This window comes from Chiloscyllium punctatum, chromosome 15 (assembly GCF_047496795.1).
Source record: "Chiloscyllium punctatum isolate Juve2018m chromosome 15, sChiPun1.3, whole genome shotgun sequence".
Taxonomy (NCBI): domain Eukaryota; kingdom Metazoa; phylum Chordata; class Chondrichthyes; order Orectolobiformes; family Hemiscylliidae; genus Chiloscyllium; species Chiloscyllium punctatum.
The window spans coordinates 99,067,899-99,083,759 of record NC_092753.1 but is presented as its reverse complement, the minus strand read 5'-3'; the positions used below and the strand labels follow the sequence as shown (position 1 = coordinate 99,083,759).

Sequence of the window (15,861 nt, the reverse complement as noted above, 5' to 3'; positions counted from 1 at the left end):
GAGCTATGAACCGACATTCCAAGGTCTCTTTGTTCAGCAACACTCCCTAGGACCTTACCATTAAGTGTATAAGTCCTGCTAAGATTTGCATTCCCAAAATGCAGCACCTCGCATTTATCTGAATTAAACCTCATGTGCGACTTCTCAGCCCGTTTGCCCATCTGGTCAAGATCCTGTTGTATTCTGAGGTAACCCTCTTCGCTGTCCACTACACCTCCAATTTTGGTGTCATCTGCAAACTTACTAACTGTACCTCTTATGCTCACATCCAAATCATTTATGTAAATGACAAAAAGTAGAGGCCCCAGCACCGATCCTTGTGGCACTCCACTGGTCACAGGCCTCCAGTCTGAAAAACAACCCTCCACCACCACCCTCTGTCTTCTACCTTTGAGCCAATTCTGTATCCAAATGGCTAGTTCTCCCTGTATTCTGTGAGGTCTAACCTTGTTAACCAGTCTCCCATGGGGAACCTTGTCGAATGGGTCAATTAATGTAGGGCTTGCACAGATGTGGATAGACAACTGGTTTAGCATTCCACTATCCGATATGGCTGTACCTTTTAGACATTTTTTAGAACTGACTAAGCAGCTAACAGAATAGCTTTCATGTTGCTCAGCGTCAATGTCTTTTATTCTCAGGCCCTGCACAGCAACATTGTTTAATTCTTTTAAAGGTGGCATATAAAGTTCTTGAAGAACAGAGTAGATCTCCTTATTCTGATTAATATTTAGATACTCAACTAACCTCTCAAATTAGATCGCAATGTGCACTAATTATTGTATTGCTATTTGTGAGACCCTAACATGCACATTAGCCTGCAAAAGTATTATATTTGAGAAGTATTGCATTGACTGTAGAGCAGTTCAGGATGTCCACATATTGTGAAGTTTTAATATAAGTGTGAGTTCTTCCTTGCAAGATTCCAGAGGAACACAAGCTGGTCTTTTGTGCTTCTCCCAGCTTTGCCTAAATTTGTGAAGGATTTGTTTTTTGTTGAATCAGTCTTCCATTGATTGAGTTGGGACAATAAAACCGTGTTTTCTGTTTATGGTTTGCACCACCTGAGGCTGGAATTAGTACAAAGTCCAACCCAATTAATGGATAGAAATTCAGTGACTGACCAACTTTGTACCAATTCAAAAACGCAACTTTTACTTTTTCACCACAGATTAACAAGGCTCAAAGAGACAAACAAATAATGATTCCATTTGCATGAGAATGTTTTTATTGAGAAATATTTTATTTTCACACATTGAAAGTGTAAGTACAAGGAGCCAGGCACAAAATGAAGAAGCAGAACTTCAAATGTAGTTTTTGAATTATTTCCTGACTCGTCATCGTGACTTGTGACGTTGCTGTTCCTTCAATATCACTGAGTCCAAATCTTGGAGCGCCCTTCCTGTAGAGTGGTCTAAATCTCTGAGAGGATGCATGTGGGGGTGTGTGTGAATGTCTGTGTGCTTGTCTGTGTATATGTGTGTCCATGTGTATAGGATTGCCTGTACAAGGGTGTGTGTTTAGGAGTGTCTGTGTGTGTGTATATAGTTCAATGGTGGTCTCCTGTATGTGACATGAACCCAAAGTCCCGGATGAGGCCCTTCCTATGGGTACGGAACTTAGCTGTCAGCCTCTGCTCGGCCACTTTTCGCTGCTTCCTGTCCCGAAGTCCACCTTGGAGGATGGTCACCTGAAGGTCCAGGATCCAATGTCCTGAACCACTAAAGTGTTCTTCAACTGGGAGGGAACCCTCCTGTCTGTTGATTGTTGTGTGGTGTCCATTCATCCGTTGTCGTAGCCTTTGCTCGGTTTCCCCAATGTACCGTGTCTCCGGGCATCTTTGCCTGCAACGTATTAGATAGACAATGTTGGCTAAGTCACATGAGTATCTGCCACGTACATGGTGGGAGGTGTCCGCATGTGTAATGGCGGTATCTATGTCCACACTCTGACACTTCTTGCAACGCCTACCGTGACAGGGTTGTAAGGAGTTGCTCTGAAAACCGGGCAGCTTGCTATGAGCAATGACCTGTTTGAGGTTTGGTGGTTGTTTAAAGGTGAGCAATGGAGGTGTGGGGAAGGTCTTGGTGAGGTGCTCATCCTCATTGATAATGTGTTGCGGGTCACGAAGAACATGGTGTAGTTTTTCAGCTCCTGAGAAGTACTGAACAATGAAGGGTACCCTGTCGGTTGCAACCCGTGTCTGTCTCCTGAGGAGGTCATAATGGTTCCTTGTTGTGGTATGTCAGAACTGGTGGTTGATGAGTTGAGTAGCGTACTCCATTTTTATGAGGGCGTCCCTGAGTATTTCCAGGTGCCCGTCGCATTTCTCCTCATCTGAGCAGATCCGGTGTACACGTAGGGCTTGTCCATAGGGGAGGGCTGTTTTAGTATGTTTTGGGTGGAAGCTGGAGAAGTGTAGCATTGTGAAGTTGTCTGTGGGTTTGCGATAGAGTATGGTGCTGAGGTGTCCATCCTTAATGGAGATGCATGTGTCCAAGAATGAGACAGATAGTCGAGATAGTCCATGGTGAGTTTGATGGTGGGATGAAACTTGTTGATATCACTGTGTAGTTTCAACAGTGACTCCTTGCCATGGATTCAGAGGAAGAAAATATCGTCAATGTAACTAGTGTATAATGTTAATTGGAGGTCCTGTGTAGCGAAGAAGTCTTGTTCAAACCTGTGCATGAAGATGTTGGCATATTGGGGTGCAAATTTGGTCCCCATAGCTGTTCCATGTGTCTGGATGAAGAACTGGTTGTCAAAGGTGAAGACGTGATAGAGGATAAAGCAGATGAGTTGTAGGACGGTGTTCGGAGATTGGCAGTTGGTGTTGTACTGAGGCTGTTGCTGTGATGCCATCATTGTGGGGGATGCTGGTGGGTTGTATTGAAATGTCCATTGTGACAAGGAATATTCCTGGTTTGACTGGTCTGTGGATGCTGAGTTTCTATAAGAAATCCGTAGTGTCGCGACAGAAGCTGGGGATCCAATAGGTTTCAAGATGGCCTTCAACATAGCCGGAGAGATTCTCTCTCAGGGTCCCATTGCCCCATACGGTGGGACATCCTGGTGTGTTGGCTTTGTGTACCTTTGGAAGGCAGTAGAAGTCGCCTTCACGAGAAGGACATGGGGTGAGGGTGCGTAGAGAACTCTGAAGGACTGGATCCAAAGTTCTACTCAATGTGTTTAATTCACGGGTGTGTTCATTTGTCGGATCAGCCTGTAGTGTTCCTGGTTGTTCAGTTGTCGGTACACTTCCTTGCAGTAATCTGTTCTATTCCAAATGATGATCGGTCCTTCAATATCTGGTGGTTTGGTGACAATGTTGTGATTGGTTTTGAGAGCAAATTGTTACAGTTAACCTGAGAATGCAACTTTTAAAAAAAAAGTTTTGTGATTTACACATGAAAGAAGTGAAACTATCATGGTATTCGAACAGATAAAAGACTCGACAAACAATCACGGTATTTTTTAATGTATACTTTCAGTTACATCACACTAAACTTTTGCTATAAATTTTGTGTTTTACAATTGTGCCCTCCACAACCACCCGCTGAAGGAGCAGCACTCTGAAAGCTAGTGCTTCCAATTAAACCTGTTGGACTATAACCTGGTGTTGTGTGATTTTTAACTTTATACCTGTCATGATTTTGTAGACCTTAGTCAGGTCCCCTCCTCAACCTCCGTCTTTGTAATGAAATTAATCCTAATCTACTCAACCTCTCTTCATTGCTAGCACCCTCCATACCGGGCAACATCCTGGTGAACCTCCTCTGCACCCTCTCTAAAGCATCCACATCCTATTGGTAATGTGGCGACCAGAACTTTATGTAGTATTTCAAATGTGGCTTAACCAAAGTCCTGTATAATGACCTGCCAACTCTTGCACTCAGTATCCCATCCGATGAAGGAAAGCATGCTATATGCCTTCTTGACCACTCTATCGATCTGCGTGGCCACCTTCAGGGAACAATGGACCTGAACACCCAGATCTCTCTGCTCATCAATTTTCCCCAGGACTTTTCCATTTATTGCATAGTTCGATCTTGAATTGGATCTTCTGAAATACATCAGCTCGTATTTGCCTGGATTGAACTCCATCTGCCATTTCTCTGCCCAACTCTCCAATCTAACTATATTCGCTGCATTCTCTCACAGTCCCCTTCACTATTTGCTACTCCACCAACTTAGTGTTATCTACAAACCTGCTAATCAGACTACCTCTCCCTTCCTCCAGATCATTTATGTATATCACAAACAACAGTGGTCCCAACACAGATCCCTGTGGAACATCACTGATCACAGGTCTCCATTTTGAGAAACTCCTTTCCACAACTATTCTGTCTCCTGCTGCCCAGCCAGTTCTCTATCCATCTAGCCCGTACACCCTGGACCCCTTGCAACTTCACTTTTTCCATCAGCCTACAGTGGGGAACCTTATCAGACACCTTATTGAAGTCCATGTATATGGCATCTACATCCATTCCCTCATCAATCAATTTTGTCACTTCCTCATAGAATTCTATTAAGTTGGTAAGACATGATATTCCCTGCACAAAACCATGTTGCCTATCACTGATAAGCCCATTTTCTTTTAAATGTAAATAGATTTTATCCCTCAGTATCTTCTCCAGCAGCTTCTCTACCACTGATGTCAGACTCACTGGTCTATAATTAACTGAACCATCCCTGCTACCCTTCACCAAAGGATCAACATGAGCAATTCTCCAATCCTCCGGCACCTCACCCGTGTTCAAGGATGCTGCAAAGATATCTGTTAGGCCTCAGCTATTTTCTCTCTCGCTTCCCTCAACAACCTGGGATAGATTGTACCCAGACCTGGGGATTTGTCCACCTTACTGCCTTTTACAATACCCAACACTTCCTCCCTCCTTATGTCGACTTGACCTGGAGTAATCAAACATCTATCCCTAACCTCAACGTCCGCCATGTCCCTCTCCTCAGTGAATACTGATGCAAAGTACCCATTAAGAATCTGTCATTTTCTCTAACTCCACGCATAGCTTTCATCCTTTGTACTCGAGTGGGCCAACCGTTTCTCTAATTACCTTCTTGCTTCTTATAAATGAGTAAAAGGCTTTAGGATTTTCCTTAACCCTGTTTGCTAAAGGTGTTTCATGACCCCTTTTAGCCCTCTTAATTTCTCATTTTAGATTGGTCCTACGTTCCTGATGTTCTTCCAAAGCTTCATCCGTCTTCAGTTGCCTAAACCTTATGTATGCTTCCTTTTCCTCCGAGTTCGTCTCACAATTTCACCTGTCATCCATGGTTCCCTCATCTTGTCATTTCTATCCCTCGTTTTCAGAGGAACATGTCTCTCCTGCACTCGAGTCAACTTCTCTTTGAAAGCCTCCCACATATCAATTGTGGATTTACCTTCAAGCTGCTCCCAATCCACATTTCCCAGCTCCTTTGGTTTTGCTATGGTTAGCCTTCCTCCAGTTTAGCGTACTTCCTTTAGGACCTCTCTCTTCTTTGTCTGTTCTAAAACTTACTTCCAGTATCACCCCTTCCTGAGTTGGACTATTTGCGTACTGCTCTGGAAAACCCTCCTGGATGCTCCTTACAAATTCTGCTCCATTGAGACTTCTAAATGGATGGAGGTCTCCTGAGGACATCATTACGGTTTCTCGCTGTGGCACGTTGGAACTGGCGACCACTTCATCCTCAACCACAACGTTTTCACCTTTTGACAATCGGTTCTTCATCCAGACATGCAGAACAGCCATTGAGACCAAATTTGCACCCCAATATGCCAATATTTTCATGCACGAGTTCGAACAAGACTTCTTTGCTGCACAGGACCTCCAACCCCAACACTATACAGAAGATATATTGACAACATTTTCTTCCTTTAGCCCCATGGTGAGGAGTCACTGAAACAATTACACAGTAATTTCAATGAGTTTCATCCCACCATCAGACTTTAACATGAATTACTTTTTAGTGTCTGTCTCATTCTTAGACACTTACACCTCCATCAAAGTTGGGCAACTCTGTAGCTCAATCTACTGCAAACCCACGGATAACCTCAGGATGCTACCCTTCTCTAGCTTCTACCCAGAACATATTAAAATAACCATCCCCTAAGGACAAGCCCTAATCATATACAGGATCTATTCAGATGAGGAGGAATATGAGAGATACCTGAAGGTGCTGAAGGATGCCCTTATAAGAAGAGGGTATCATGCTCAACTCATTGATCACCAGTTCGAGCATGCCACATCAAGAAGCTATAATGCCATCCTCAGGTGACAGATATGGGTTCTAACCAATAGGGTACCCTTCGTAGTCCAGTACTTCCTGGGAGCCAAAAAACTATGCCATGTTCTTCGCAGGCTGCAACATATTATCAATGAAGATGAGCATCTTGCCAAGATTTTCCCTACACCTCTATTTCTTTAAAAAACTGCCAAACTTTAACAGATCATTGTTCGCAACAAACTGACCAGCCTTCAGGACATCATCCGTCACAACACCGTACAACTCTGTCAGGGCAACCACTGCAAGACATATCAGAGCGTCGACACGGATCCCACCATTACACATGGGGGCATCACCCACCGTGTACGCGGCAGGCACTCGTGACTCGGCCAATGTTGTCCATCCCATACACTGTAGGCAAGGATGCCCCAAGGCCTGGTACATGGGTGAGACCGAGCAAACAACAGATGAATGGACACCACGCAACAATCAACACACAGGGGTGCTCCCTCTCAGTCGGGAGTACTTCAACGGTCAGGGACATTTGACCTCGAATCTTCAGGTGACCATCCTCCAAGGCAGATTTCAGGACAGGCAACAGCGCAAAATGACTCAGCAGAGGCTAATAGCCAAGTTCAGTACACGTGGGGAGGGCCTCAACCGGGAACTTGGGTTCATATCACAGGTGTCCCCACTGCACTGCACTACACTACACTACACTATACACACACACCCCGATGTGCAGACCCTCTCCTAGACTTATACTTTTTCACGCTCACGCACGCATGCACACACACTTTACCAAGCATGCACACACGCAAACACACACATTCTCACATGCACACTTTCTCTCTCTCTCTCTCTCATGCACGCACATGTACAATGGGTTGAATTTGTATTTGCAAATACATTCTATTTTGCTCAAAACGTGCACATCTGCAGCCAGTCAATATATGGAATATTTTGTAAATTCCACTTTGGAAATAGAACCTGTCTGCCTCAAGATTGGGATCCAGACAGACTCTGACCTCACACCTTTAATGCATTGTGTGAGCTGAGACGTCACCTTTTGTTTTAAAACCTTAAGTTATCTCAAGAAGGTGAATTAACAGAAGTTCTGGGATTTACATATTAATGAACCAAAACCTGCAACCCATTCTAAAATATGAAAGATGTAACAATCCTGGATTGATTAATATATCATTTCAGTTCTATGCCACTAATCTTTGGCTATAAATTCTGAGTCTTACGATCTTATACCCTACAGCCACCTGATGAAGGAGCAGCACTCCAAAGCTAGTGTTTCCAAATAAACCTGTTGGACTATAAACGGTGTTGTGTGATTTTTAACTTTGTCCACTCAGTCCAACACCAACTCCTACACATTTTGTCTGAAATAGTTCTCCTGTACCAAGGAATTACTTCAATAAAGTTTGAAATATGTTAGCTCCATGCAAGGATTAGTTTGGAATGTCCAGACAAGAAGTATTTGGTTCAAATCTGGTCGGGGCTAATTGAACTTGAAGAAGTCCAAGTTCAATTGGATATATCAGACTCTTAAAAAGTGGGAATTGAAAGCAATAGTTAAGTCAAATGTGCAGATATAATAGAGAAAGGATAGTCTCTCTAGTGTTTTGAATGCTGTAGAGTGATGCTGTTCAGAAAGAAGGTATGATGAACGTCTTTTTGTTCAAAATCTTTTAAATTGTGTTATGTGTAAGTAACTTGGTTTGTTTTGCCATTTCTTCTGTGTAATAACCTTCAGTTTTATTGTTAAAACCAAATCCAAAGCATTGCATACTTGTGTTTCAGTGAAAGTCCACCTTGCTTTTAAAATACGTCTCTCAAGATTTCAGTCCCGATACCTGCTGAATCGTTGGAGTAATTACATCAATTAAGCTGATAACAGAATGAAAGGACGAGAGGTTTCATTGTTAAATTTGCTGGTAACACAAAGATAGATAGGAAAATAAGTTGTGAAAAGGACTTGAACCTGCAAAGAAATATGGATAAGATTAAATGAGTGAGTAAGGATCTGGCGAATGGAGTATAATGTGGGATAATGTATAATTGTGTGTTTTGGCTGGAGAAGTAAAGACACATATTGTTTAAATTCTGAAAGATTGCAAAACTCTATGATGCAGAGTCGAGAGTGTGGTGCTGGAGAAGCATAAGCCCTTCATCATTCTCAATTCTCCTGCTCCTCGGATGCTGCCTGACTTGCTGAGCTTTTCCAGCACCCTCGTCTCGATCTTGAGCATCTGCAGACCTCACTTTCTCTTCTATGATGCAGAGGTATGGAACCCTAAAAAAGCTAAGCATAGGATGAAGCCATTCAGCATGTTCTGTCCAAAGCGCCAGTATTAACTAGCTGCCCATTCAAAACCTCTTCCCAGCACCTGCTGCATGGTATTGTAGGTTGAGTAGCTTCAGATCCAAGTTTGTTTTATCTAAATCTCATTGTGTAGTTTTCTTTCTTTCTTTGCTCTTGCCAAATGCATCACCTCACACGTCTCCAGATTGAATTTCATTTGCTGTTTCTGTGCCCACTCAATCATACCACTGATATCATTCCTGCTCTTGACAGCTATCCTCTTTGATTATAAACTACTGTACACTGCTTTTTTTGTGTTGTCTGCAAATCTCCCAATCCTGTCTTCCACATGTAAATCTAAATCATTAATATCTACTTTAAACAGCAAGGAACTATGGCCTTTGAGATCTGAGTGTCCCCGTGTCTGAATCACTTAAAAAATAAATACAGCTATGGCAAATAATTAGGAAAATTAGTAGAATATTATTTATTGAATACAAAAATAGGCATGTTAGTTTTGCTTCATTTATACAAGGCATTGTTAATATCTCACCTGGAATACTGAGTGCAGTAGTTCTGTCCTTATCTAAGTAAGGATGTGGTTGTAGGTTTGCTTGCTGTGCTGGAACCTACATCGAGAACCTCAACCAGAGCTACAAACCTTCTCAAAACTCGCGAAGGATGTAAATGTGTTGGAAGCAGTTGAGAGAAGGTATTCCAAACTAATGGTTAGTTCGGAATGGGCATGTTGTCTTGTGAGGAAAGGTAGACAGTCTATGCATTTATATGCTGGAGTTTGGAAGAGCAAGAGGTCATTTATTTGATGTAAGATCCTGAAGGATCCTGACAGGGTGGATGTGGTCAGGATCTGTCCTCTTGAAGTAGGGTTCACTGTTTAAAGCAGAGGTCTCCCATTTCAGACAGAGTTTAGGTGATTTCTTTTTTCCACAGAGAAATGTTGGTCTTTGAAACTCTGCTTCTGTTATGTTTTAAGGAGGAGTGCTTTTTATGGCAGATGTTAGTAAATTCTTGGGAAGTAAGGAGGTGAAAGACCATTAGGGGTCACTAGGAATCTGTGTTAATCAGATCAGCCTTGATGTTATTGAATGGTGGAGCGAGTTCAAGTGGCTGAGTGACCACCATCTAATTCAAATGTACATAGCTGCCTGCCAGCGTCCACATATACAGCTCAAAGATATCATGTGCCTTGCCATCTTTGTGTTTTATTAACCAATTAAGTTTGAAAATATCACACTTTCTCTAGTTATTTAACGTGGTTTAAACAGTTAAATTTTAAATTTAATGTAATATGTGTAATTTCCCTGCAGCAGTTATGAGAAAAAAATAACGTGGCTAGTCCTTTGCTGTTCTCTAAATAAATCTCTCTTATTCCTCTAGTTCACTACTTTCATCAATATTGAGCCTTTTCTTCAGTCCAGTCCTATTGTTTATATCTTCAATTAATAATGAATGGATCATTTATTTCTCGAAAGTTTTTATTTCACCAAGCAATACATATTTGCTGGGAGTAGTGAGAAAGTTCATGAAGTATGTTTCCAGTTGTTTATCTACTGTATACTTTCTAAGTTAATTTACTAATCCATTGTATATACTCATGTATAAGTCAAGTTTTGAAGACCATTTTTTGAGCTGAAATTAGGGGGTCAACTTATACACAAGGTATTGTTTTCGAGGGGATAAAATTCATACTTGGCATGAGTCAAAAAAATGGGCAAACAAGAGCCAGATCTCTGTATAAAATAATGAACAATAATATCTTGGATATTATCAAAGTTAACAAAGTAAAATGGCCCCAGCTTGTTCAAAGTGCGAAAACAACTGTAATATTTTTATACTATATCGGTAAATATCTGAGGTGATTGAATCTAGGACACATGGTGAAAAAGAATGGCTGTACTCAAGTCTTGTTTGTCGTTTGCATTTCATCTTTGAGCAATAATATGTTTTTTAAGTACGAACAAGAAAACAACACTCATAAACAAGTCAATATCCATATGGTCATTTAAAATGGGAAATTTACCTTCCAGGCAGCCCCCTGGTCCCTGAACGTTGCCTGTAATATGTTAGTGCCAGTAAACTGCGGGTAACTGAAACGGCGGAAACTGACTCCACAGATTATAGTCATTGTGAAAACCTGGAGCGGAGCTTGATGGCTGGTGGACTAGAAGACCCGAAAAGTCACGGTACGACCAGCAGACGTAAAAGCCGAAATGGTGTGCAGCGGGCAGGCACACTGACTCATAAATGTTGATCTCTAACTGTAAAGAACTAGGATCAACTTATTTGTGAAGTATATGGAAAATACAAGGTGTTTTGGCCAAAACTGAAGGGACTACTTATACATGAGGTTGACCTATACACGAGTATATATGGCACCTTAATAAATGTCCCCTTCTATTGATGTAATTAGCTTTAGTAGAGCTTAAGACGATAGTTTTATGATTTCAGTAGACTATTTTCAATCTTCGGGGGAAATTCCAATCTTAAGAGTCATGGACATAATATATGTGATTACTTAGAGTCATAGAGATGTACAGCACGGAAACAGACCCTTCTGTCCAACCCGTCCATGCCGACCAGATATTCCAACTCAATCTAGTCCCACCTGCCAGCACCTGGCCCATACCCCTCCAAACCCTTCCTATTCATATACCCATCCAAATGCCTCTTAAATGTTGCAATTGTACCAGCCTCCACCACATCCTCTGGCAGCTCGTTCCATACATGTACCACCCTCTGTGTGAAAAGTTGCCCCTTAGGTCTCTTTTATATCTTTCCCCTCTCACCCGAAACCTATGCTCTCTAGTTCTGGACTCCCTGGCCCCAGGGAAAAGACTTTGTCTATTTATCCTATCCATGCCCCTCATAATTTTGTAAACCTCTATAAGGTCACCCCTCAACCTCCGACGCTTCTGGGAAAACAGCCCCAGCCTGTTCAGCCTCTCCCTATAGCTCAGCTCCTCCAACCCTGGCAGCGTCCTTGTAAATTTTTTATGAACCCTTTCAAGTTTCACAACATCTTTCTGATAGGAAGGAGACCAGAAATACATGTAATATTCCAACAGTGGCCTTACCAATGTCCTGTACAGCCGCAACATGACCACCCAACTCCTTACTCAATACTCTGACCAATAAAGGAAGGCATACCAAACACCTTCTTCACTATCTTATCTACCTGTGACTCCACTTTCAAGGAGCTATGAACCTGCACTCTAAGGTCTCTTTGTTCAGCAACACTCCCTAGGATCTTACCAGACGAGGGGCCAGAAATAAGTTGTTCCCAAGAAGAGTGGGTATTATCCCTAGTCCTGACAAATATTTATTCCTCAACAGATTCAAGAACAGCTGCTTCTCCGCTGTTACTCTACTTTTGAACAGAGTTCTCATGTATGAGAGTTGATCTTTCTGTGCACCTTCTCTGCAGCTGTAATGCTATATTCTGCTTTCTGTTCTATTACTCTGATGTGCTTATGTAAATAGGAAAACTATTCTAAAAGATAAAAGACTTAATTTAAGTTTGTTTATTATATTTCAGCCACATGACTGTACAACCTTTTGCTATAAATTCTGTGTAATGGTCCTGCTCCACAACCACCTGACGAAGGAGCAGCGCTTTGAAAGCGAGTGCCTTCAAATAAACTTGTTGGACTATAACCAGGTGGTGTGGGATTTTTAACTTTGGCCAGGAGAAAGTGAGGACTGCAGATGCTGGAGATCACAGTCGAGAGTGTGGTGCTGGAAAAGCACAGTGTGCCAGGCAGCATCTGAGGAGCAGCAGAATTGATGTTTCAGGCAAGAACCCTACATCGAGCTCTTGCCCAAAACGTCGATTCTCTTGCTCCTCGGATGCTGCCTGATCTGCTATAATTTTGTCCATCCCAGTCCAACACTGGCTCCTTCAAATCATAAGGTATGATTTGTTTGGTTAGCATGCAAAGCAATGCCTTTCACAGTAACTCGGTACATGTGACAATGATAGATCAAGTCAAATCAACATTACAACATCAGATTGTATACTCAAAGACCGGGTTTAGCTGCAGTGATGACCTTTTCCTTGAGTAGTTGGCGGTTTCTTCCCCAGATGGATAAAGCAGAACAGAGTACAAGGGTTTTAATGGTGTGCACTCTATTTTATATTCCGAGCAACGCGGATTGCGGCCTTCGGTACCCCAGTTCAGCAATGTAACCCTTAGCTGCTTTGCCTTTTCTTCTGTTTAGAGTTCTCTCTCTGGTGCTGTCTCATCAGTAGCATTCTGTTTTTAAAATGTTGTCTCTCGAAGTCTTATTCAAATGAAATTTAAGATGGCTTAGATGTTAATTTTTGATGAATCATTGTCGCATAAAGCAAAGTCAATTGTGCTGGAATTCCTATGGGAATACTTCCAGTCTCCTGCTTTTTCATCAGACGTTTTTCAAATTCTCACACCTTCAACAGGATCCATTGTGTTTCTGCAAGGATAATTGAATTCTGAATGGCTTCCTTTGTGGTTGATTTTCACATAATACATCAGCCTGCCTGCCTTTCTGGATGAAGGAACAGTTATGTGATTGCTGGCAGCCATTTTTTTAGACACTGCATCTATTCTAAAATGTCAGATTTGTCATCTATATATATTACAGATCTGTCTTTCTTTCACTGTCGATCAGTGAACATTGGTGAACAGGCCTTGTTTTGTTTGAACCCAAATTTACAGTGGCTGCAACGTATGCAACCAGAAATGCAGTTGTTGAGTCTCGAGGCCAGAAAACTGCTTGAATACAACTTGCTATATAAATGCAACTCTGTTTGTTGTGTATTAAAGGTATTGTGTTTTATTTTCAGCTGGGAAGTACTGAGATTCCTACTATCTAATCTGCGCTGGTGGGTGGAAGAGTATTATTTTGATGGCTTTCGATTTGATGGAGTGACGTCTATGTTATATCATCACCATGGCATAAGTATGCTTCATTTATTTTAAAGTTTAAAAGAATTTTTATCAAAATATGCTCCTCCTTTTAACTTGATGTCAGACTGGTCAGTGTTAGAAGATCATGAAGCAGACAGTGCTGGAGAAACTTAGCAGGTCAGGCAGCATCTGTGGGGAGAGAAACAGAATTAACATTTTGAGTCCATTATGACTTCTCTTCAGAACTCTTACTTGATCATAATGTTGCCTGGGTCTCAAGGAGAGCATGCTAATTGTTGGAAGAACATTGCGTTGTTGGAGGATAGGCTAATGAATCATTAATTAGAAGACCTGTCTGTCCACTCAGCTGAGATTTAAAAGATCCCATGACTGTACACAGGTAAGTGTTGTGACCAGTTTTTATTCTACAGACCCAGTTTTACTGATGTTTAATGTTTTGAGTCAATTGCGTCTCTTTGAATAAGTGTTCAGTACCTGCACCCATGCGGAAACAAATCAAGGAGGCAACTTAGTTAACCTATCTGGCTTATTTTTCACCTTCCCACCATACCCTTCTCACAGCATCTAACTACCTCCTGAATGATGTCGAGCTTTTGCCCTCAATCCCAAACCCTGATGGTTCCTTTGTGTTCAGCAGCTTTGTAAAGATGTCCTTACCATTGTCCTGAACTTGCCCTATTCCGAATCTATAACTGTTTTCCCCTCACTTTGCATTTGGGGTTTAACTTGAATCTGTGGTTTGGAATAAAGACTTTTGAGTGATTTTTATGTTTCAGGATTTCTTAGCTCCATCTCATTGGTTTTCTTCAAACCAAGTGTGTGCATTTATTTATCCTCTTTTTCAATCATCAATCCTCTGACACTCTAGAGATCAAGATTTATTTGTGCCAATTGGAGTCCCAACGCAAGGTAACCCCCTCCCAACCCTCAACTCCTTCCTCTCATGAAGGCATGCCAACCCAGGTCCAGATGAGATCTTCAATGCCCCATGTTCCAGCGCAGCATGCCATCCTCGCTCCAGTGGGGCTGCTGGTTCGAGAGTTGCCAGCTACTTATTTGTTTGCCAACAGGAGTAGCAGGTCTACTTCAATCCAGGGTGCAGCCCAACAGCTATTAGATTACACTGTCTCATTGGCGGAAGGGCTTTGCCTTGACTTACATGCAGTGGGGTGTGGGGAACTGCCCCTCATCATGATGTGGTTTTCTCCTGCTTAGGGGTTCTCCAGGGAAACATTCTCTCAGTAAATTCCCTTTAAAGGCCTTTAATGAATTTTATGAGAGATAATGGCATAGTGGCATTATTACTGAACTGTTAATCCAGAAACCCAGATAATGTTCTAGGTACCCACATTCGAATCCCACCATAACCCATTGTGGAATTTGAGTTCGATAACAATCTGGAGTTAAGAGTCTAATGATGACCGTGAAGCCATTGTCAATTGTTGGAAAAACCCATCTGGTTCACTAATATCCTTAGGGAAGGAAGCTGCCATCCTTACCTGGTCTGGCCTACATGTGACTCCAGACCCACAGCAATGTGGTTGATTCTTAACTGCCCTCTGGGATGTACAATAATTCTGGTCTAGAAAAAATAAGAAAAAGGGATCATCTCACTCTCATCCAAACTTTGGAAATACAAGGCCACGATCAATCCCAAACCCCACTCCGCCAGTTTGAGTCTAATTTTGTAATACTCTGACTGTTTTGTGCACTGCCTGCTCCCTTTCCCACGGAGATTCACTACATAGAAATATCAGATTGGCATATATGGGTGAGAGATCAATATCAACAAGAACCCTAAGAGACCCCCCATGCCCTTTGAATTGCCATTTTTTTCATGTCTTGTTTGGAAGACATACTTTCTGTAAGTACAGCACTCACTCAGTACATAGGGACTGGGGCATTTCAGTGCTTCCATTTGTCTACCATTCAGGTATATTATGTGCTGATCTTCATCCCAACTGTATTCACATGCCAGTCTCCATATCCTTTGTTACCAGGTATATCGATTCAAAACGGGTAAAGGAAGACCATTTGACCCATCCTGTCTGTGCTGGTTCCCGAAGGAACTATCCAATAAATTGTACTTTTCTGCTCATTCTCTGTAGCCTTACAAATAGTTTCCTCTTCCATCATTCTACTGCGAAAGTTCCTATTGAAACTGCCCTTTCAAGCATTGAACTTAAGATCAAAACTAACTGCTTTTTAAAAGCATTCTCCACTTCCTGCGTTGGATATTTTCTCAGTTATCTTAAGTTTGTGTCCTGTGGTTATTGACCTTCCTAGTTTTTTTCTAATTTACGCTCTCAAAACTATTAACTACTCTGCTTTAAGCAGTATAATACTATTTTCTTATCCTCTCAACATAGCTTAAGTCTGTCCTCCGCC

At 41.9% G+C, this 15,861-nt stretch overlaps 2 protein-coding genes across 4 annotated transcripts in view; one reads left to right on the top strand and one right to left on the bottom strand.

Annotated features, from left to right (window-relative positions):
• gbe1b (glucan (1,4-alpha-), branching enzyme 1b) overlaps positions 1 to 15,861 on the top strand; it is a 591,749-nt gene that overhangs the window by 374,717 nt on the left and 201,171 nt on the right. For all 3 annotated transcript variants that reach the window (XM_072585795.1, XM_072585794.1, XM_072585793.1), the window contains exon 8: positions 13,389 to 13,504. In XM_072585795.1, coding sequence (XP_072441896.1) covers positions 13,389 to 13,504 — 116 coding nt within the window. The remainder of the gene's footprint in view (positions 1 to 13,388; positions 13,505 to 15,861) is intronic.
• On the bottom strand, positions 1,334 to 3,310 carry LOC140485936 (uncharacterized). The gene is made up of 2 exons (XM_072584382.1): positions 2,684 to 3,310; positions 1,334 to 1,844 (listed from the first exon to the last, which is right to left on the bottom strand). The coding sequence occupies exons 1-2, from the start codon at positions 3,019 to 3,021 to the stop codon at positions 1,550 to 1,552; spliced, it is 633 nt and encodes a 210-aa protein (XP_072440483.1). The 5' UTR covers positions 3,022 to 3,310; the 3' UTR covers positions 1,334 to 1,549.